The sequence below is a fragment of the Oryctolagus cuniculus genome, chromosome 11 (assembly GCF_051225735.1).
Source record: "Oryctolagus cuniculus isolate XC-2025 breed Fujian yellow rabbit chromosome 11, ASM5122573v1, whole genome shotgun sequence".
In the NCBI taxonomy this organism is placed as follows: Eukaryota; Metazoa; Chordata; class Mammalia; order Lagomorpha; family Leporidae; genus Oryctolagus; species Oryctolagus cuniculus.
In genome coordinates this window covers 20,646,814-20,667,893 of record NC_142877.1, presented here as the reverse complement: position 1 = coordinate 20,667,893, position 21,080 = coordinate 20,646,814, and the positions used below count along the sequence as shown (strand labels likewise).

At 45.5% G+C, this 21,080-nt stretch overlaps 1 protein-coding gene across 3 annotated transcripts in view; it reads left to right on the top strand.

The window, feature by feature from the left end:
• The window catches only part of RPRD1B (regulation of nuclear pre-mRNA domain containing 1B), a 58,920-nt gene that overhangs the window by 35,045 nt on the left and 2,795 nt on the right, over nucleotides 1-21,080 (top strand). For 2 of the 3 annotated variants that reach the window (XM_002710771.6, XM_089307129.1), the window contains one exon: nucleotides 880-1,055. The exons of the other annotated variant lie outside the window; for it this stretch is intronic. In XM_002710771.6, the coding sequence (XP_002710817.1) occupies nucleotides 880-1,055 (176 nt within the window). The remainder of the gene's footprint in view (nucleotides 1-879; nucleotides 1,056-21,080) is intronic. 3 annotated transcript variants of the gene reach the window in all.

Here is a 21,080-nt window from a genome sequence, read left to right as displayed (position 1 = left end):
CCAAATCATTGTTTTGTTTCTTCTCATTTCTTGAGGTTGAGCCTTTGTTCACACTGCTTTCCAAGAGTACCTTTCTTATACGTCACAACAGTTTTCTTCCCCAAAGCATGAGTTGCAGTCTGTTATACATGAAATTGGCTGGTAGGTAATGACCAACTTAAAAGAAAAAAAAAAAACAGAAGACTGGATACTTTACAATATAGTAATGATAAGTATTGTGTTGTGAAATTTTTGTTTCTTTTGTTTTTACATGATGTGTATCTTAGCTTGCAGGTCATATTTAAGAGCATTTGAAAGTCCCTGTCCTTAACAGATGCTGAGTTTTACTTAATTCAAGGAGGCGCTCATAGGATGAGGTAGATTCTAGCTCCATTTCAGATACCTGACTTTGAGTGTAAGCTCTTCCCCTGACCACCCACTGAACCTGTCATGTAGTTGCTTTGTGTCTTAGTTTCTACGCCCAAAAATTGAGTGCTTGCATTTTTATTTAAAAATCATATAAAAAGAATACTTAACAGTATAAACGAAAGCACAAACTTCTCAGAGGCAAAGAAAAATTCTTTTACGGATGACTGTAAATTCTCTTTCCGGGTGTTTGTGGAGCTTTTGCAAGAATGGGCATTAAAGAGCCTCTGCCAGACTCCCCTCCCTGGGCAGTTGCCTCACTGCAGGTAATTCATAAACGTCCTGTTTTGTTGACAGTAAATGCCTTTGGGTTTCTTGATCAGCCAACTCATTGTTTGTCCACAGGTTCTGGCTTCTTTGCGGACTCCATACATTGGGAGAGAAACTGTCAATCCCTCCCTGCCCCGAAATGTTTGCAATCATGCCTATGTGAGTTGTTTATTGTCTCTGTTTTTTGGTCTCATTTATACTTAGACAAAGAGGCAGCTGAACGTCTTTCAAAAACAGTAGATGAAGCATGTCTGTTACTAGCAGAATATAATGGGCGTCTGGCAGCAGAACTGGAAGACAGACGCCAGCTGGCTCGGATGCTGGTGGAGTACACCCAGAATCAGAAGGATGTTTTGTCAGAAAAGGAGAAAAAGCTAGAAGTGAGTACATTGGAAAGCAGTCCTAGACTGCCCGAGTTCCCCTTCTTTGTTGGCCACATTAAGAGACTTACTATGCCTTAATTAACAGCATTTTTATCTTTTAAAAATTCACGAGATGAGGACATCCGTCAGATAATTTTAAAGATTTCAGCCTATTTAAAAATTGGAGTGTTTTTATATGTCCAGGAAAGAATAAATGGGATTGTAGGAAACAAGCAGCAAATTCTACAGCATTTAGAATCAGTATTGCTCTAGTTTGACTTCATGGTAACAAAACAAAATGAAACAAAAACTAAGCTGAGGCACCAAAGGAACAGGAGACAGCAAAACCAATAATGTTTGATGATATTTTTGAAATACTTAAAAATTTCTTTGAGTCGTGTTGAGGTTTATTTCTGACTGTATCCATGCAAAGGCCAGTGATTGAGTCATCTGCATCCCAGCCCGTCTCCTGTCTGCCCTGCATTGAGGACATTGGTCCGAATGTCCATGGGGAGGGGGTTCAGAAACATTTCCTTGCTTTGCACTTGTTTGGCATCTTAGTTAAGTACATGGTGACCCCAGTGCTTAGTCCCTTGGGATATTAGAGCCGCAGAGTGGAGATTTGGGAGTTCATGCAGGCCCCAACCCTGAGCTCCTAGGCTTCCTTTTCTGAGTGTGTGCTCCTCTCTTTTGAAAAGAGACATGGGATTATAACCAGTAGTTTTGTGGAGGAGATGGTTCTGAGCTAGAGAATGAGTCACGTTATGTACAAGAGCCACCTCTTAGATCCCACGCTGAGTAGATGGAAGGAGGGGAGGCCCTCTGGCCCCTACAGTCGGAATCTCTTTGGCACAGTGGGAGAGAACTCTGAGCTAGCCACATGCTGAGATTGCTCTATTTCCTTTCCGCACGGTCAGTGGACTTGAGAGGGAAGTGAGTGATAGCACTCTTAACCATATCCGGACCTGCCGTGCTTGCGGGAGCTGTGATAGGTTGCAGTGGGAACTTTGGATTTCAAGCCAGCTTGAACGTGGAAGATGGGAAACGACTGTAAAAGTAGAATGGCTTGCATTTAGAAATCAGCACTGGCCAGAAATCCTGAAGGGATTTTCGCAGGCAGTACCAGACGGTCATTTATCTGAAATGCTCGTCTTTCACCGAGGAAGTGTTTTCAGCACTGTGCCCCGGGACTAATAAGAGAGTGTAATTAATGATTCTGGTTGTAAGTCACCATGCCATCTGTTGAGCTGCCCCTTGGCGACACATTAAGGGCTTTCTCTGATCTGTCAGACATCGATTATCCTGAGCAGCTGTTGTTGGGTGGAACATGGCTCACTACCATGGAGGATGGAGTATTTGAGAAGATTGGGTTGGTAGAGCTAGGTTAACTCCGCTCTATTTTCCTTCCCCACAGTTGCACTCCCCTCTCTGTTTTGTGGAAACCACTCTGGTTTCAGTACAGCCCGTGATGTGGTGGTTGCCACGAGAGGTCATCAAAGCAGAGAAATGGGTCTGAGATTTGGATCTGTTTGGCTTTACAGTTTTCATTCCTGTACTCAGTTCATTCAGAGGGATGGCAGGGAACCCCAATCTGGAACGTACAGAGTCTGAACCAAAGGTTCCTGTCCGAAGCCACATCTCTCAGCTGCTTGAACAGAACCATTTGTTGTAAAAACAGCAAAATTTGGTTCATTTAAACAAAGTAGATACAACATAAGATGTTGAGAGACGGTTCTTTCTTTGTAAATAGTCTGTTCTCCAGAAGCTCAGATTTCCTCTTACAGTAGGACTGGGCTGGTGGTGGTAAAGCTTGGGAAGCATGTGCCAATGAAAGGATGTTAATATGTGAATCCCTCCAAATCTTTTAAGTCTCTCGCTGGTTAGGCATAAGGTAAAACTGCCTGTTTAGCGGTCATTTTTGTAACACAGCCAGTCCTTGTTTTAAAATTGCCAAGTCAGAATGCAGTGAAATCCCTTTTAATCCTTTCATTGCCTTCAGGGTAGAAGTGCGTGAAATTGTTAGAACTCTTTGGAAACGTGCATGTTTGCTTGGGCATCTCTTGATTCTCAGATCTCTAATTTGTTGACACTTAGGATTGTTTGTTTTCTAGCTTTATATCTTTATGTATCGGATATCTTTTCTCCTTTTTTTCCAAGATTTATTTTTATTTCCTTAAAAGAGAGAAGGGGAGACAGAATTTTCTATCTGCTGGTTCACACCCCAAATGGCCTTAATGGCTGAGGCTAGGCCAGGCTGAAGCCAGGAGCCTGGAACTCCACCTGGGTTTCCTACATGGATTTTGGGCCTAAGCGCTTGAGCCACCTTCTGCTATTTTCCCAGGCACATTAAGGAACTGGATCAGAAGGGAAGCAGCCAGGGCTCAAACTAGTGGTCATATGGGATGCAGCGTCTCAGTTAGCAGCTTAACCCCACTGCACCACAACACCAGCCTGAAGACATCTTTTTTCTCTTCTTTGAGAATTTTATGTTTGCTGGGTACCATGTTAGTTTTAGAGTTCTTGGTGGCTCCTAAACTTTGAGATGGAGGTTTGTGATGATTCTTGGGCTAGGATGTTAGGTCAGGGGAGTTAGGGCTCACGAAAGGAATTTATGTGTCAAGGAATTAAAATTTTGGTATTAAACAGCATAGGTAAGCATAAAATCAAACTGATTGACTATATCATGTAGATGTAGAGGCATTTGGCAATTCTTAATGTGGCTAAAGGAATATCCAAACTTCCTGTTAAGCAATAAAGACTTTTTTTTTTAAAGGAAAAAGCAATTGAAGAAGAGAAATATGTTTATAAATGGGAAGCAGCCAAATGGTCCAGACAGTGTATAAAGAATAAAAGGCAGAGGGTATTAGAAGACCAGAGACTACCAGTGGAGAACTGGGGTCAGCTGTATACTCTTTGCAGAGCTGCTCCTTCGTGGGTCAACAAAGCAATGCAGCAGGAGGGGCACCGTGTGCTGTGCTCCCCAGGGAGCCTGTACGGTCCTTGGGGAGAAGCAGCAGTGAACAGGGAGTTCAAATAGAATGTGAGCAATGTTATGAGGAAGGGGCATGTTCTAATTCATTGTGTCTCAGTTGAAGTAGAGGATTATCAGAAGCACGGGCAGGTGCTGAAGATGCCCTCTGCAGGACGTCTAGAGCCTGCCAGACCACGTGCTCTTGGCTGCTCTCACAGTACCTTGACTATGTATTTGTTCCTCAGTAAATATTTATTCCGTAACTAAAATTCATCACTTACTGTAACCTTTTTATTTTTTTGACAGGCAGAGTGGACAGTGAGAGAGAGACAGAGAGAAAGGTCTTCCTTTGCTGTTGGTTCACCCTCCAATGGCCGCCGCGCTGTGGCCGGCGCACCGCGCTGATCCAAAGGCAGGAGCCAGGTGCTTCTCCTGGTCCCCCATGGGGTGCAGGGCCCAAGCACTTGGGCCATCCTCCACTGCCTTCCCGGGCCACAGCAGAGAGTTGGCCTGGAAGAGGGGCAACCGGGACTAGAACCTGGTGTGCCAGCGCTGCAAGGCAGAGGATTAGCCTAGTGAGCCGCGGCGCCGGCTGTAACCTTTTTCTATGAGGAAAATTTAGTTTTCCCCCCCAGGTTACATAGCAAGTGGTTTAACAAATCTTATTTAATTTTAAGTTGTAATGAATGTGTTGGTAAAGAAATGTGTTGCAAGGGCCGGCACTGTGGTAAAGCGGGTACAGCCACCGCCTGCAGTGCCGGCATCCCATATGGGCGCCGGTTTGAGACCCGGCTGTTGCACTTCCAATTCAGTTCTCTGCTATGGCCTGGGAAAGCAGCAGAAGATGGCTCTAGTCCTTGGACCTCTGCACCCATGTGGGAGACCCAGAGGAAGCTCCTGACTGCTGCCTTTAGATCGGCACAGTTCTGGCCGTTGTGGCCATCTAGGGGGTGAACCAGCAGATGGAAGACCTCTCTCTTTCTCTCTCTACCTCTCCTCTCTGTGTAACTCTAACTTTCAAATAAATAAATGAATCTTTAAAAAAGAAAAAAAAGAAAGGTGACTTTGGTAGAAACTTAGCTTTTTCTCCTTGTGCTATTTTTGTTTTTAGTGGAATTATGGTTCCTTTTAAGATAATGATCTTTTTCACCTACCATCCATTGTTGCTTCTGCTGTCACAGTTGACGTTGGCCCACCACCTTTCCTTTAAATTCCAGAAGGAATGCTGCTAAAAATCTGTTTGTAACGCTTTTATCATGAAAGTGAGATAACCCAGAAATGGAAAAGGCAGCCTGTGAAATGAAGCACAAATAGCAGCCCAGAGTGAGGTTAAAGACTGGAGGGTTTTGACGAAAGTTGGTCCAAAATGGTACCAGAAAAGTCTCCAAATGTCACTTCGTAGAGAATGGGCATGTTTGTTTGTTGTTGCCAGAGGTAATTATCACCCAGGTGAGTGCTAGAAGCTCACAAGCTGTAGTCTGAATGGCTTGGACAGAGCTCCTGACTGGTCAGTTTGAATAAATCATGTTGTGGGTGTGGTCTGTCCCAGTGATCATGTTAAAGAAACAAACAGAAGGGGACAGGAACCCACAGTCCCTCCTTGACACAGAAGTCCTTTTCTGTCAGATCGTGGTGTCTGTCCTACACAAGTGACGAGGCTGTCCTGTGTGTGATACATAGGCCTCCTGCTGCGCGCACAAAGATTCTGTGTCACACAAGGACGAGCTCTGGCAAAGGTGTTCCTGGCTGCAGGTTTGTTTGCCTTGGAGCTGATACTCAAAATCACCCATTTTAAAGTTTTTCAGTGGCATTTAGTACATTCGCAGCATTATGCAACCGCCATCTATGAAATGTCCAGACATTCTCATCATTCTGAGTGAAACTCATTACTTTTTGAGCAATCACCTCCCAGCCCAATGACAGTCACTGACGTACTTTTTTGCCATGGTGGACTTGCCTAATGGATAATTTTATATAATTGCACCCAACTTTTTTACTTAGCCTAGTGTTTTTGATGTTCATCCATGTTGTCACATGGCTGAGTGATAGCCCTTTGTATGGATTTGTCTCTACCTTTCGACTGTTAGAAATAAGGCTGCTGTAAATACTGGTACAAAGTTTTGTGTGAATACATGTTTCATTGCTCTTGGTGTGTGTGTATCATAGTGAAATTGCTGGATCATGTGGCAGCTCTGTTTAAATTTTTGAGGGACCACCAGTGTTCAACTGGCAATAGCATCCATAAACATCCTTGTCAACTTTCATTGTTAGCTTTTTATTCTGGCCAACCTAATCTAGTAGACGTGAAGTGGTATCACATTGTGGTTTTGATTTTTGCTTCTCTAATTGTGATGGTCATCTTTACATGTGTTTATTGGCCATTTATATATCTTCTCTAGAAAAAGACCTATTCAAATCCTTAACCCAGTTTTGAACTGAGTTATTTACTTTTTTTGTTAAGTTGTGAGAATTCTTTGTATCTCCTGTATACTACAACTTTATCACATTTTTTAAAAGATTTATTTATTTATTTTGAAAGAGTTAAAGAGAGAGGGGGAAAGACAGAGGGATCTTAGCATCCACTGGTTCATTCCTCAGATAGCCACAGCAGCCAGCGCTGGGCCAGGCCGAAGCCAGGAGCTTCATCCAGGCCTCCCACCTGGGTTGGCAGGGGCCCAAAAACTTGGGCCATCTTCCACAGCTTTTCCTAGGCCGTTAGCAGGGAGTTAGATCTGAAGTAGAACAGCCAAAATTTGAACCAGCACCCACATGGTATGTTAGCATTGCAGGCATTGGCTTTACCTGCTGTGCCACAACACCAGCCCCAACATCATTGTTTTTGCATGTGTTGAAACCAATTGTCCCAGCATTATTTGTTGGAGAGACTGTTTTTCCCCCAAGTGAATGCCTGATACCTTTGTCATAGCCATAGATGTGTGGGTTTATTTCTGGACTCTAAATTCTATTGCATTAATCTATGTGTCTATTCTATTTCTATACCATACTATTCTGAACACTATAGTTTTGTGGTAAGTTTTAAAATCAGGATGTGTAAGTCTTCATACTTTGTTTTTCTTTTTCAGTTTTTTTTTTTCCCTAAGGACCTCCTATAATTCCATTTGAATTTCAAGATCAACTTTTTCATTTCTGCAAAATAGGCATTGAAATTTTAATAGGAAATTCATAGCATCTGAAGATAAGCTTGAGAAGTTTTGGTCTTTTCATCTCTAAATCTTTCAACCCATGTACATGGATTTGTTTTCACTTATTTAAGTCTTTAATTTCCGATGTAGAACTTTAAAAGGCATCATGGAGTAACTTTTTGTTGCATTTGACATCATGGAGGCCCATCTAGATACCACAGATACCAGGGGCCATAGATTGATGGCAGAAATGTTGCCTTACAGACTCACTGTTAATCCCCATGAGGTGTGTGTACGTTTGTGTCTGCATTCAGTAAAGTCACCAGGGCACAGTCGAGACAGATAGCTTTACTCTGCTGAGTGCAGTGACACACAGAAGCCTAGATATCTAGGTAATGTCATTGATAGGACACTAAAGCTGGACAGAACCTTAGAGAACGCATATTCTGACTTCTGAATTGGTGAAGAAACTCAAGGGGAGGGATTTAGCTGCAGACCAGATATCCAAGGCAGACATCTGGGAACTTTGTCAGGTTTGTGTTGTTGTTTTTGTGTTTTTAAAGTTTGATTCTATATGACATCCTACATAGAAGAGTAACCAAAGTTAAACAATTTCCAAGAATCTTTTTTCAGAGAAATGGAAACTTATGTAGGAATATTTATATGGCCGCATGAAAGTATTCCAGCATGATGTCTGGTGGTCACTTATACATGTGAGAGAAGCCACTCTGCCATCCTTGTCCAAGTACTTCTCCTGTGCCTCTTTGCAGGCTGTTAACCAAGTGAGGGGGAGAAATTGGCGCAAAGAACTTAGGACTGTGGGTTTCCCCGTGGCCTAGTGCCTCCCGCTTGGCTGGAATGAATACCCAAGAGTAGAGCCTTTGACTTCGGACAACACAGCTGGGAGGGGAAAGTGAGCCAGAATCTAGCACTGCCTCGTGGCTCTTGATGTTTCTGTTTGCGTTGTGGCTCTTACAACTTGAGAAATTCTTTGGCTACAGCTGAGAGATACTAAAGCAAACTGGTGGCCGTCTGTTGTTTTTGGCAGCATCCTCCTAACTCCCCCAAACACGTCCACGCATGGCGCAGATGACTAGAAGCGCTTGTTTCATTTATGGGGCAGCCAGTAGGTGAAGGTAGAGTCCCCTTTTGTCAGCTTAGGGCTGATTCTCCCTGTGCCTCATGATGACCTCGTGTTTCAGCCAGTACGTTGTTGTCATCCTTTATAGTGAATGCAAGATGGGAGCAGGCAATCTAATCCTTAATTTAGGTTAGAAAACTAAGCTTGGAGTTTATATGGACAATTCAGGGTCACAAAGGAGGTCAGCAGGGACCAGCACCCAGATCTCCTGACTCCTGATTGCAGTGATCATTTCATGGTGCTCCCTGGGAGCTGAGAGGCCTGGCCTCGAGCTGGTGCCGCCTCACCCACAGTCCTCTAACTCACTGCCCTTAGCATACAGCTCCCTCCTCCCTGGACCAGCAGTGCCAGCGGCACCAGGAGCTGCTAGAACAGTTGGAGCAGGTCAGTCTGCTTACACAAGTCAAGTGATGATGGGGGACTTGTACTTGTACTTCCCACATGCCAGGCGTGGCTTGCTCATTTTTCTTTCTCGCTTTGATGTGGGAACGTTTTATTTCCCCACAGGTTTCACTGCAGTGTGTGAGGGCTTTGCTTAGTCGATGTGTGGGGTTGGGGAGCGATTTGGAGTTTAGAGGCTAGATAGTGGTGCGTGGATTCCTTCCCTTCATTTCAGCTGCTGCTGACCCTTACAGCTCAGGCCAGATTTACAGCCTGAGCTTTTACTGTCGGAGGGTGTGGGGGAAGTGTGGAGGTGGGTATGTTCACGCACGCTTTACTGTAGTGTGACATTTATAATACTTCTGTGCGTTCCAGGAAAAAGCTGCCACATTATAGCATACTTCATTATAGTATCCTTTACAACCCCAGAGTGTGGTTTGCCAGCATTTGAAACTTCATGTTGAAAAAGTGACACGATTGGCCAGCACCACAGCTCACTAGGCTAATCCTCCGCCTGCGGCGCCGGCACCCCAGGTTCTAGTCCCGGTCGGAGTGCCGGATTCTGTCCCGGTTGCTCCTCTTCCAGTCCAGCTCTCTGCTGTGGCCCGGGAAGGCAGTGGAGGATGGCCCAAGTCCTTGGGCCCTGCACCTGCATGGGAGACCAGGAGGAAGCACCTGGCTCCTGGCTTCAGATCGGTGCAGCGCGCCGGCCGTAGCAGCCATTTGGGGGTTGGGGGGGTGAACCAACGGAAGGAAGACTTTTCTCTCTGTCTCTCTCTCCCACTGTCTAACTCTGCCTGTCAAAAAAAAAAAAAAAAAAAAAAAAGAAAGAAAAAGAAAGAAAGAGTGACATGATTTCAAAACTCCCAGCAAGAGCTCCATACTTTCAGCCATGGCATTGTTGTCATATTTCTAGCCCAGCTTTGTAGGTGGTTAACCCCTGCTCTCTACAGCAGCTCCACTGAGTTTCAGGCACTGACTGTCCCCATTTGTAAAATGCATACACATGTGAAGTCAGAGCAGTGCCTGGGCTCCTTGTCACTCCCTGCCTGCCAGAGCATTCTCTTATTCAACTGATATTCAGTCCGCTCATTCATTCTTCTCTCATTATAAAGCAAAACATCAGAGGGAATTTAGCAAATAAGTATCAAAAGAAGTTTATAATCTCACTATCGAAGAAAAACTTCTAAATTTTGGTGCATTTTCTATATTTTCCCTCCTATTTAAAAGCTTGTAAATGGATGATAATGCATAGTTTTCCATCATGCTTTTTTTAACTTAACATGAATATTTTCCTTTTTTAACGAAGTTTGTTTATTTATTTATTTATTTATTTAAAGATTTATTTATTTGAGAGGCAGAGTCACAGACAGAAGAAGAGACGGAGAGGTCTTCCATCTGCTGGCTTACTCCCTAAATGGCTGCAACTGCTGGAGCTAGACTGATCTGAAGCCAGGAGCCAGGAGCTTCTTCCGGGTCTCCCACATGGGTGCAGGGGCCCAAACCCTTGAGTGTCATCCACTGCTTTCCCAGGCCATAAGCAGAGAGCTGGATCAGAAGATGAGCAGCCGGATACATACCAGGCACTGCAGGCAGATGCTTAACCTCCTGTACCACAGCACAGCCCCTTGAATCAAAATTTTACAAGCATTTTGGATATTTGGTGATCACTTTTGTTGAGCTCCTAGTTTGGGCTAACTTTCTGGGTTTGGGTTATTCCTTTAGGTTTCTGGAAATTGTGTGTGTGTGTGTGTACAGTTGTCTATCTTTAAGTACACTGAAGATCATATACATTGCAGGATCTCAGGAGTTCTTGCTCTTTCTCTGTGGATCCTAAAAGCAGTCTAGGACTTCACTGAGTTTTCATATAAAACTCTCTCCAAGTTAAGGATTAGTTTTCATTTTATGAAGGGGTAAACACTGAATAGTGTAATTAGACAAATTGGGCTCTCTTCTGACATTTAAATGATGTTGTTTACATTTGAAACAGCTGTGGGAAAATAGCAGATACTTATAACATGGATTGAGTGAGCGCAGTTTAGAGAGCAGGGTTCAGGTTACAGAAATTTGAGCAATAGTGTCTTAAGTATGACTTTAGGTTACATGTTATTTTGAGTAAAATCTATTTTGGTCTTTATGAATTTTTTTAATGATTTATTTATTTGAAAGAGTTACAAAGAGAGGTAGAGACAGAGAGGGGTCTTCCATCTTCTGATTCATTCCCCAGATGGCCACAATGGCCAGAGCTGAGCCAGTTCAAAGCCAGGAGCTTCTTCTAGATCTCCCATGTGATTGCAGGGGCCTAAGCACTTGGGTCATCCTCCGCTACTTTCCCAGGTGCATTAGCAGGGAAGTGGAGCAGCTGGGACTGGAACTGGCACCCATATGGGATGCCAGGGCTTTAACCCGCTGCACCACAGCACCGGCCCCTTCTACAACTATTGTTACTACGGGTGAGGCAGACCTACTACCCCCATTTAAGACTGGGGTTTTGAAAAAAGTTAAATTGGATTGCAACATGCTTTGCAATCTTGGATGTTTCCTCTCTGACTTGACTTCTCTGTATGTAAAATGTGGGACTTGAAAAAGCAGGCCTTTTCTGTGATTTGGACAGAAATGTTCTGGTTAGTCAGGAGTCAAAACGGAGGCTTTGCAAATGAAATCCATGTGCACCCACAGGTGTGGCTGCTCTGGGGACCAGGACGAGGCCAGCCAGCTGTTGTTGTGGCTCTGCAAGCTCCCTTATCCTCCTGAGGAAGAAGTGGAGTCAGCTCTAGGCTTAATCTAGTCTTAGCTCTTTGTGCGTTGGTTTCGGCAGTGGGGAGCTATGAGGAGGCTGCTGTCTACCTGGTGGCTGCACAGAGCTAGGGGAAGGCCCGGAGCCCACCTGTGTACAGCAGTCCTCATGCAGGTTCCTGTTGCATGGCAGTGGGTCCGCAGTGCCACGGTGGGTGAATGAGAACTCCGGAAACCCAGCCGGGGCAGAACGCCTGCACAGAGATTCTGAGGCCTGGAACCAAAAGCGGTGTTGGGATGGTGGGTTACCTAAGTAATGATTCCTGAGCTACTTCATCCTCAGACTTTGACAAATAAGAGTGAGCCCTTTCTCTCTGATTGCAATGGATTTTGCTAATAGAAGGTTGTCTTCTAACTGATGTGGAGAAGATCATAGGAATTTAAGTCTTTCCAGTGTTTTTCTGAGTAGCTGTCAACAAATGCAGAAAAAAAAAAAAAAAAACAAAGAAATTTGGGGGCTCTTGAGTTTACATTGTACAAGTACCTGGTTTTGTCAAAAGGATTTCAATAAACACTTTAAAATAAAAACAAAACAAAATCTAGTCATTAGCTACTCTGAGAATTTCAAGCATAGTAGTTTGGTTTGGACAGTGATTACAGACACACAGCCCATTTGTTCCTCATCATGCCTGGCCTGGTGTGTGTGTATTAGGTGCTTTTCCAAGCCCCTTCTTTTGCTCACATTTCTGTCCTGTGGAGCATAGACTTACTTGGAGTTATGCTTTATTATTATTCCTATTCCCATACAGAGTCCTTTACCCCAGTTATGAGTCACTGAAAACAGAGTCCCTTACCCCAGTTATGAGTCATTGAAAATGACTTGCAGTACCTGGTCCAGGCTCTGTCTGACTTACCCCCTGGAGGCCAGTGGTCCTCACAGCCTTCTCTGTTTAAGGTGGGATTTCATTTCAAAACAACAATTTTAGCCTCACCTGGGGCAGCAGGTTTCAACGTGCTGACTGATCTAAAGTTAGTTTCCTCCTTTCCATGTCACACGGGGCCATTTGGGCTCATTGGTTTTCTTGTGTATGGAAGCAGTTGCCAGTTTCCTGGCTGAAGATGTCCTTCTTGGCATGTACCAGTCGCATTGCCAGGAGCACGCCCTCCACACTGTTCTTCCTTTCCAGCCAGCACCATGTCCTGTTTTCCCTGCGCCTCTGCTGCCAGGTGTACAGATCTGCAGCCCACTGGTCTGTCTCCAGAATCCCCCTCCCTCTGTAGCATTTAACACTGTTTATTACCTGTGAACTGCTTCCTTTCTCCAGGTTCCGGGTGCTGCTTTCTGCTGGCTCTAACTTGTCTACTTCGTCCTTCAATCAGCTCTTCTCCATCCCTCTCCTGCATGTGTTGCTGTTCCTTTAGCCTTTCTCTCATTCTGAATCTTTTCCCTCCGTGGGCTGTTGAGCATACTACCTGTGTGCTGGCACCTCCACTAGCCCAGACCTTCCTGTACTTGAGATCCAGACACCTTATTTCCCAAACGCCTCAGACAGCGTGGCCAGGAAGTACTGTCTTCTTCCTCCTTCTCACCTTTCCTGTCCTTTCCCTTCCTTGGAGAGTGGCGTTGCCATTCATCCAAACTTGAATCTCCCCTTCTCACCCTCTGTCTCCACCTGCACTGCTTTGGCCCAGCAGCCTCACTGAGAACCCGTCCACACTCGTTCTTGTAGTCTGCAGTCTGTGCTGCACATGGCAGCCCTGTGATGGCACAGCGCAGCTCCCAGAGCATGTCATTCCCCTGCTTAAGCATTACCTGGCTTCTCTTTGCTCCTAAACCTTCAGCCCAAGTCTTTGCCTGCTCCCCCACCCCCAAAACTTGGCCCTCTGACACCCTCAGCCTCCTTTCTCACTGTGTTCCTGGCATTTTGTCTGTGCTGGCCTCTCTGTGTCAAGCTTTACATATGTACGCCCCCACTGCCTGCCTGCAATATTCTTGTCCTTTTTACTTTCTACCAGTTATCCTTACCTAGTCAGTCCTGTTCCTCATTATCCCTGAAGTAAACTGTTTTCTCAGGCAAGTCTTCCCTCAGACTCCTATCCTATAAAATCACCCCTATCCCCATGTATGCCAACTTAACTTCCTGTCTTTTTCCTGCAAAGCACCACACTGTCATTCTGTTGGAGAATTATGTTTATTTCCCTGAGCAGACCACAAAGTCCTATCTGTGTTGTCCCTTTTGCATGCCTAATCCAGTGCTGATGCTTGATTGACCCTGTTGGCTAATCTCAAGGTGGCAGATAGCAGTGCAGCTCAGTTCAGCTCAGGCCAGGTCCAAGTCCAAGTCCATCTTTGCTGGGGATTCTTTCCAGATGGAGGATGTTCTAGGGGATCCAGGCTTCCTCTGCAGACAAAATCCCAGCTTGGCATGATGCATTTGGACTATGCTGGCACCTAGTTAAAAAGTTCTGTTACTTGTTTTTCTAGTCTCCGAGGTGGATCTTTAAAGAAAAAGGGGCCAGTGCTGTGGCGTAGCAGGTTAAACCTGCAGTTCCAGCATCTCAAACAGGTGCCAGTTGGAGTCCCAGCTACTCCACTTCTGATCCAGCTCCCTGCTAGTGTGCCTAGGAAAGCAGCAAAGGATAGCCAAGTCCTTGGACCTCTGCACTTGTGTGGGAGAACCAGAAGAAGCTCCTGGCTTCTGATTGGTCCATCTCTGGCCAGTACAGCCATTTGGGGAGTGAACCAGCAGGTGGAAGACCTCTCTGTCTCTGTCTCTCCCTTTATCTCTCTGTAACTCTGCCTTTCAAGTAAATAAGTAAATCTTAAAGAAAAAGGGTGCCCCTAGTCAAAGGCCCTTTCATTTTCTCAAGGAAGCTCTAATGTGCTAAATTTTAAGGGCATACTCAAATGGTTTGTGGGAAGGATTTTTGTGTCCCATTCATAATTCTTCAACTCGGCCTGTCTTTTGCTAAAATATAGATCAAGATTATGTTTTGCTCATAAAATAACAGAACCTGAGAAGCTGATTGCCCCTTTTCCCCTTACAGATCTGTTAATTCACATTGTAAAGTTTAGCAGGTGCCTGGTCTCATTCAGCCTTACAGCCAAACCACGGTATAGGAAGTTTCCAATCTTGTATGAAATAGAGAGCCCAGTGAAGTGAAGTCACATGTCACACCACAGACTTGCAAGTGAGGGGGTAGGATTTGAACTTGAATTTTCTGACTCAGACTTTTTTCTGTTCTGCTACAGTCATCTCTCTCCAGTGGGAGGGATGTGACATACTCATGGTCTTTTGGAGAAATTGGGAATTTTGTATTTTCCTTCTCTTTTTAGTTTGGTGATGAAAAAGAATGTAAGTCTTTTTGTTGCCTATAGAGAGAGTTATATCCAAATTCAGAGCTGTGACCTACAGGCTGCCTTTGCCCTGGGCAGGCCTACCTGCACTTACTATTACACGAACAGTGCTGAAAGTTATTTTGTGTGGAAGCTTTCCCGTTTCTGCGCTTCGCTTCTCAGCTGCTTTCCAGGAATGCTCGACTCTGCCAGCATTTAGCTCCAGAGCAGGAACAGTTGGGCTGCGTATGCCTGCAGTGTTTGCGTGGTATTAGTAACCTGGCTTTCCCCTAAAACTGTCACTATGGAAGCCAGTTTGTGGGGTTTTTGTTGCTTGCATAAAGCTTACCTTAAAAAAAAAAAAAGATTTATTAGTTTATTTGAAAGGCAGAGTTAGAGTTGGGTGGGGGTAGAAAGAAAGAGCTCTTCCATCTGTTGGTTCACTCCTCAGATGGCTGCAACAGCCAGAGCTGGAACAATCTGAAGCCAGGAGCTTCTTCCCAGGTCTCCCACATGGGTGCAGGGACCCAAGGACTTGGACCATCTTCTGCTGCTTTCCCAGGAGCATTAGCAGGGAGCTGGATTGGAAGTGGAGCCACTGGGACTCAAAATGGTGCCCATATGGGAGGTGGGACCCACAAGAGGTGGCTTCACCAGCTACACCACAGTGCTGGTCCCAAGCTTACCTTTTGACAGTTACTTTAATTTTGAATAGTTTGTCTTAATGTTGTTATTTTTTATTTTACCTGGTTTTATATATGAGGAACCATACTGCATATATGCACATAAGTTTAGTGTTCTGTTTTTAATTCATTTGACAGGTAGAAAGAGATCTCTAATCCATTGGTTCATTTCCCCAAATACCCATAGTAGTCAGGGCTGTGCCAGGCCAAAGGTGGGAGCCAAGCATTCCATCTGGGTCTCCCATGTAGATGGCGGGTCCCCAAGTCCTGGGCCATCACCACTGCTTCTCAGGATGCATTAGTGAGAAGCTGGGTCAGAAGCAGAGTAGCCAGGACTTACCAGCACTCTGATGTGGGATGCAGGCATCCCAAATAGTGGCTTAACTTGCTGTGTGCAGCACCTGCCCCAGCTTTAAGCTTTGTGATTGCAATAAGGTCTGAAAAGTTGTCTGGGCCTGAAATGTTTTTGTTTGACTTACTAAGTTTTCTTATGTGTAAATACGACTTTATTCTTGGCTTCTACAAACCCTTGTTAAGTTGGGGCAGTGGCGACTCCTCTGAGGAGAAGGCAGTACTCTGAAAACACTTGGTCAGTGTGATTTCCAGTTTAAGAAGCCTTTGTTCCCCGCTCACTCCTGTGGTGGATGGTTGCATTCCTCTGAGTGTAGCCATTTTGTCATCTTTCCTTTTGGAAAATACTTTGTGTGTACCTTTATTATTGGTTTTGGTAATGTAGCCGAGAGGCCCTAAGCATTGGGATTGGAACCCCTGTTTCTTCTTTTCCTTGTATCTTTCCTAGTGTCTTACTCAGCAGCAACAGTCCTGCTGTGTGACAACCCAGAATGTCATTTAGAAATGTCACCGCTGGGGCCAGCATTGCAGAACAGTGGGTTGAGCTGCAATGCTGGCATCCCATATTGACCGGCTCAAGTTCTGGCTGCTCCACTTCCAGTCCAGTTACCTGCTAATGTGCCTGAGAAAGCAGCAGAGGATAGCCCCAATGCTTTGGCACCCGCACCAAAATGGGAGACCAGGATGAAACTCCTGGCTTTGGCCTGGCCCAGCCCTGGCCATTGTAGCTATTTGGGCAGTAAACCAGCAGTTGGAAGATTGCTCTGTCTCTCCTCTTTCTGTAACTGCCTTTCAAATAAATAAATAAATCTTTAAAAAAAAAAAAAAAAAAGTGTCACGGGTGCACATCCTCTGGAAGCGTGGAGCTAGCTGGGAGAGAGGTACAGGTCAGTGATGGTTTTTTGCTCCTGAATGGGTCTTGGAAAAAAAATTGAAATGGGCATTTTTATTTTCAGCACAAAGATTTATGTATTGTGTTTCCCAAAAACATGAGTGAGTGAGTGAATGAAAATCGATGTAGTTTAAGTAGAGGTTGTGATTGCTAAGTGTAGGTGCTGTGGGTTTAGTGGTACAGGGCGAACCTCCTGGCATCATTGAGGTGGACAGATGCAACAGCATTATCACGGGTTGGCCTCCTTGGGTGTGGCTCTCACCCTGTGGGACAGTTCTTACAGTCAGTGTGGCAGGTCACCTTTGAAGCAGGGCCCTTCATAAATTGCTTCATGAATACTAATCCTTTATGGCATTTAACTGTGTGTGGCCACGCAGTGGGTGATTTTTATGTACCATATGTCCTGTGGCACAACAGGGCAAGATAAAGGAAAACAATTCTCCATACTGGAAAGCTTGCAAGTAAAGCCTCTGCCTGTGCTGTTATTGCTGACATACTTTTTCTTTTGTAAATATTTCCTAGCAGGAAAGAAAGTAGGTTCTGACAGTGTTTACATTTTGATTAGTATTTCTTACATGAGCTGCTAGAGAAAATGCTTGTAATTTTGTTTGTTTTGAAAATGAAATTCCTATAGAAAGGTCATTGTAATGTCAGCCCCTGTCATTTCTAACCCTCTTATCCCAGAGCTCATCTGCAACTTGTCAGGTTTGGCTCACTGCTGTAACCATAAAAGGCAAAGAATGTGTAAGCCCTGCTCCTTCAGTGAGTTGTCTTAGTGTTCCATGATGGTCTGAGTTCACAGTGTCAGCTGGACCCACAGGAAGCAGAGGGCTGTTATAGATGCATTTTCTCTGGAAAGTCTGGAAAGTGTGGATTGAGATTCCATAGCTTTTCTAGGAGCATAAATCCTAGGCATTATCTCAGACCTGCATTTTGGACCTTACCTATCTATATTTTAAACATTTCTAGGCAGTCATGTAAACCCAGGCAGTTTATCACAGGTGCCTGCCTCCCTCTCTGCCTCCCCTCCGGAGGATCCAGGTCTGCTATGAGTACTCTTAGCTAGTTCGTGGTTCCTTCCCCGACCTCTCTGTGGTCAGGCAGGGTTTACTGCAGTAGGTGCTGGATCTGAATGGAGGGGCCGCAAAGCCCCTCTCCTCTCCGAGTCAGGCATGAGCAGGAATGGAAAAGTGACAGCACCACTCTGTCTTATCTTCTCTTGCTTAAGATTGTCATGGAGGAGAGGCAGGTGTGTGAAGCTGAGGGTTGAGGTGGAACTGCTGGTGGGGGAGAAGCCCTGGGGCAGGAGCACACAGTGTGTCATCTGCTGGTGTAAATGGTCAGGTACTGATCACTCAGATTCCTGTACCCACCAGGGTTGTGTGAATGTAGGATTAAAGGCTTGGTCCTGGATCGCCTACCTCTGTAGGCTTGGGAAGTCAGTCTGCTGGTCTCTGAGTAAGAGCCCTGGCTTTGACCTGGCTGGCACACTCAGTGATTTGCTGGCTGTTCCTGCGTAGTGCTGTCAACTACAGTTGTCTGTAGTGGCCGGGGCCAGGGAGGGGGTACGGTGGGGTGGTGGCTGCGTGTTGAGTCGGCTTTCATTTGTCAACTTTGGAAAGAGAATTTGAGGGGAGCAGGGCAAGGGGAACATTACCATACTGATTTTACCATTTTTCTACCTAGCATTCTGGGGAAGTTTGTTGTATGAATCTGTGTCTAGAAATAGATTATTGGTCTTCATGCTTTCTATTAATTTCCCTTGAAGTACATACAACCAGAGAAGAAAAATGTGGAGGAAGGGGAAAACCTTGGTATTTCAGATCCTCAGAGTTGAAATGTTTTTCGGTTTCCAGAATAGAAGATGGGCTGTCGTTATGGCACAGTGGGTGAAGTGCTACTTGTGATGCCACCATCCCATATGGGCACCAGTTCGATTCCCAGCTGCTCCACTTCCCATTCAGCAACCCTGCCTGGGAAAAGCAATGGAAGATGGCCCAAGTGTTTGGGCCCCTACACCCACGTGGGAGATCCAGAAGCTCCTGGCTCTTGGCTTCGTCCCGGCCCAGCCCTAGCTGTTGCAGCCATCTGGGGAGTGAATGAGCAGATGGAAGATCTCTCTTCCTGTAACTCTGCCTTTCAAATAAATAGATCTTTAAAAAAAATATTAATTAAAAAAAAGTTACCATTGACCCAGTGTAGATTCAGGAAGATTACTTAATGTGTTGTACTTGTGCCTACTGTTAGTTCTTATGTATTGTTGTTAATCCACTTGGCAAGTGTGCTGGACACCTACTGTTTCCTGGGCGTTGCAGATGTGGTGGGTGCTGCCTCGAGCAGGTGAATGTGATCTTAGTCTTCTGGAGCTTACTAGTTTAATGGGGGCGGGGGCATATTATTAATAAGTTACATAAGTCATCTTTATCTTTAGTTGTGGTAAGCCAACGAAGGAAAGAAAAGGGAGAAATGGAGAGCTTCCCCTTTGCCCCCCTCTCTTCAGCAAGCCTGCGTGAGAGCTCTTGTTTTGAGTAGAAGACTGCCTGCCTGAAGTAGTGTGAGGGAGAGCCTTCCCTGACTCTTGGCTTGGACTTCTGTCCTTATAGCTTGAACCAACCTGTTCTCTGCCTTGTCTCTCTTCTTACCAGTTCTTAAACTTTTATCCTGAAATCCCTAATCTCTCCAGGTATGCATAAGGTATTTGGCATCAAGGAGTTTAGAACTTGAAGAAAAATCTTATAGTATGGTCCAGTTTCCCCACTTTCAGATAAGGAAGGGAGGAAGCAGGTCCATGATCGTAAAGCAAATTAGAGGCAGAACTAGCGTGTAACCTAGGTCTTTGCGTCTCAGCCCAGTGCTCTCTGTCACATTCCTGCAGGAGGGGCCCAGCCTCAGAGACCTGCTTACCCTTGCAGGAATACCTAAAGGAAAAAAGATAACCCCGAGGAGTGTGTGAGCCTCAGATCTCACATAGCCCAGAGTTGTTTTCTGCACAGATTTATCAAGAGTACCTGTCACTGGGAGCTGAGGAGAGAGAATCTGCCCCATCCTGTTTTCAGGGATTCACTGGAGGAATGTGGAGATGGGACATGGAGAAAGAGACAGAGACACCCTGGGAACCAGCAGCCTTCCTGGGGCTCAGGTGCATGCCCATGTGAGGCCAAGCTCTGGAGCAGTGTCCTGGGTGAAAAGGAAGGATCTCCCTAGTGGGCTAAACTTGGCGGGTGCAAAGGGAAGGGAGGCAAAGCGTTGCTGGGACTGGGAGAGGAAGCTCCCTCTGGGCTTGAGGCAGATCTGGACTCAGTGGCCCAGGCAGGCAGTGGCCTGTTCCAAGGGGGTTAGGAAGTTAGGAATAAGGCATTTGGCTGGTGACTAATATTAGAAACCCCCGAGGGGCTGGCGCTGTGGCATAGCAGGTAAGGCTGCCGGTTGCAGTGCCAGCATCCCATTTGGGCACCGGTTCTAGTCCTGGCTGCTCCTCTTCCGATTCAGCTCTCTGCTATGGCCTGGGATAGCAGTGGAAGATGGCCCAAATCCTTGGGCCCCTGTACCCATGTGGGCGACCCAGAGGCAGCTCCTGGCTCCTGGCTCCTGGCTTCAGATCAGCGTAGCTTCAGCCATTGCGGCCATTTGGGGGGTGAACCAGCGGAGAAGGACCTCTCTCTGTCTCTCTCTCTGTCTCTCCTTCTCTCTCTGTGTAACTCTGACTTATAAAAAAAAAAAAAAATTGAGATTATGTGTACCAGACCTTATTTCTCAGAGCTGTGGCTTAATGAAAGCTGGACTTTTTGGAGATAAAGCCAGTGGCCTGTTAGGGGAGCAGGGACTGTGTCGAGGCCTCATCAGGGATTTACTGCAGTTACCCAGGAATATCGGGAAGTCCTGCACACTGGGGTACTTTGAGCTTCTGTAGTGCCTTTTTTTTTTTTTTTTTTTTAAGATTTATTTATTTAGTTTGAAAGGCGGAGTTGCAAAGGGAGAGAGAGGTCTTCCATCCACTGGTTCACTCCCCAGATGGCCACAACAGCCAGAGCTGGGCCGTTTTGAAGCCAGGAGCTTCCTGCGGGTCTCCCACGCAGGTGCAGGGGCCCAAGGACTTGGGCCATCTTCCACTGCTTTCCTGGGCCACAGCAGAGAGCTGGATTGGGAGTGGAGCAATCAGGACTCAAACTGGTACCCATATGGGTTGCTGGCACTGCAGGCAGCAGCCTTACCTGCTATGCCACAGTGCCAGCCCATGTAGTGCTTGTTTATACAAATGATAAACCTGGGTGAACCTTGAAGTTTAACCTTGGAAGTATAGCTTTGTAGTAGCTTTTCTAGCCATGTCTAGATGAAGCCCTCACAATAACTGAAACTTAAGCAATCTATATTTTATTTTATTTTGTAAGGCATTTTGAAATTTTAAGAA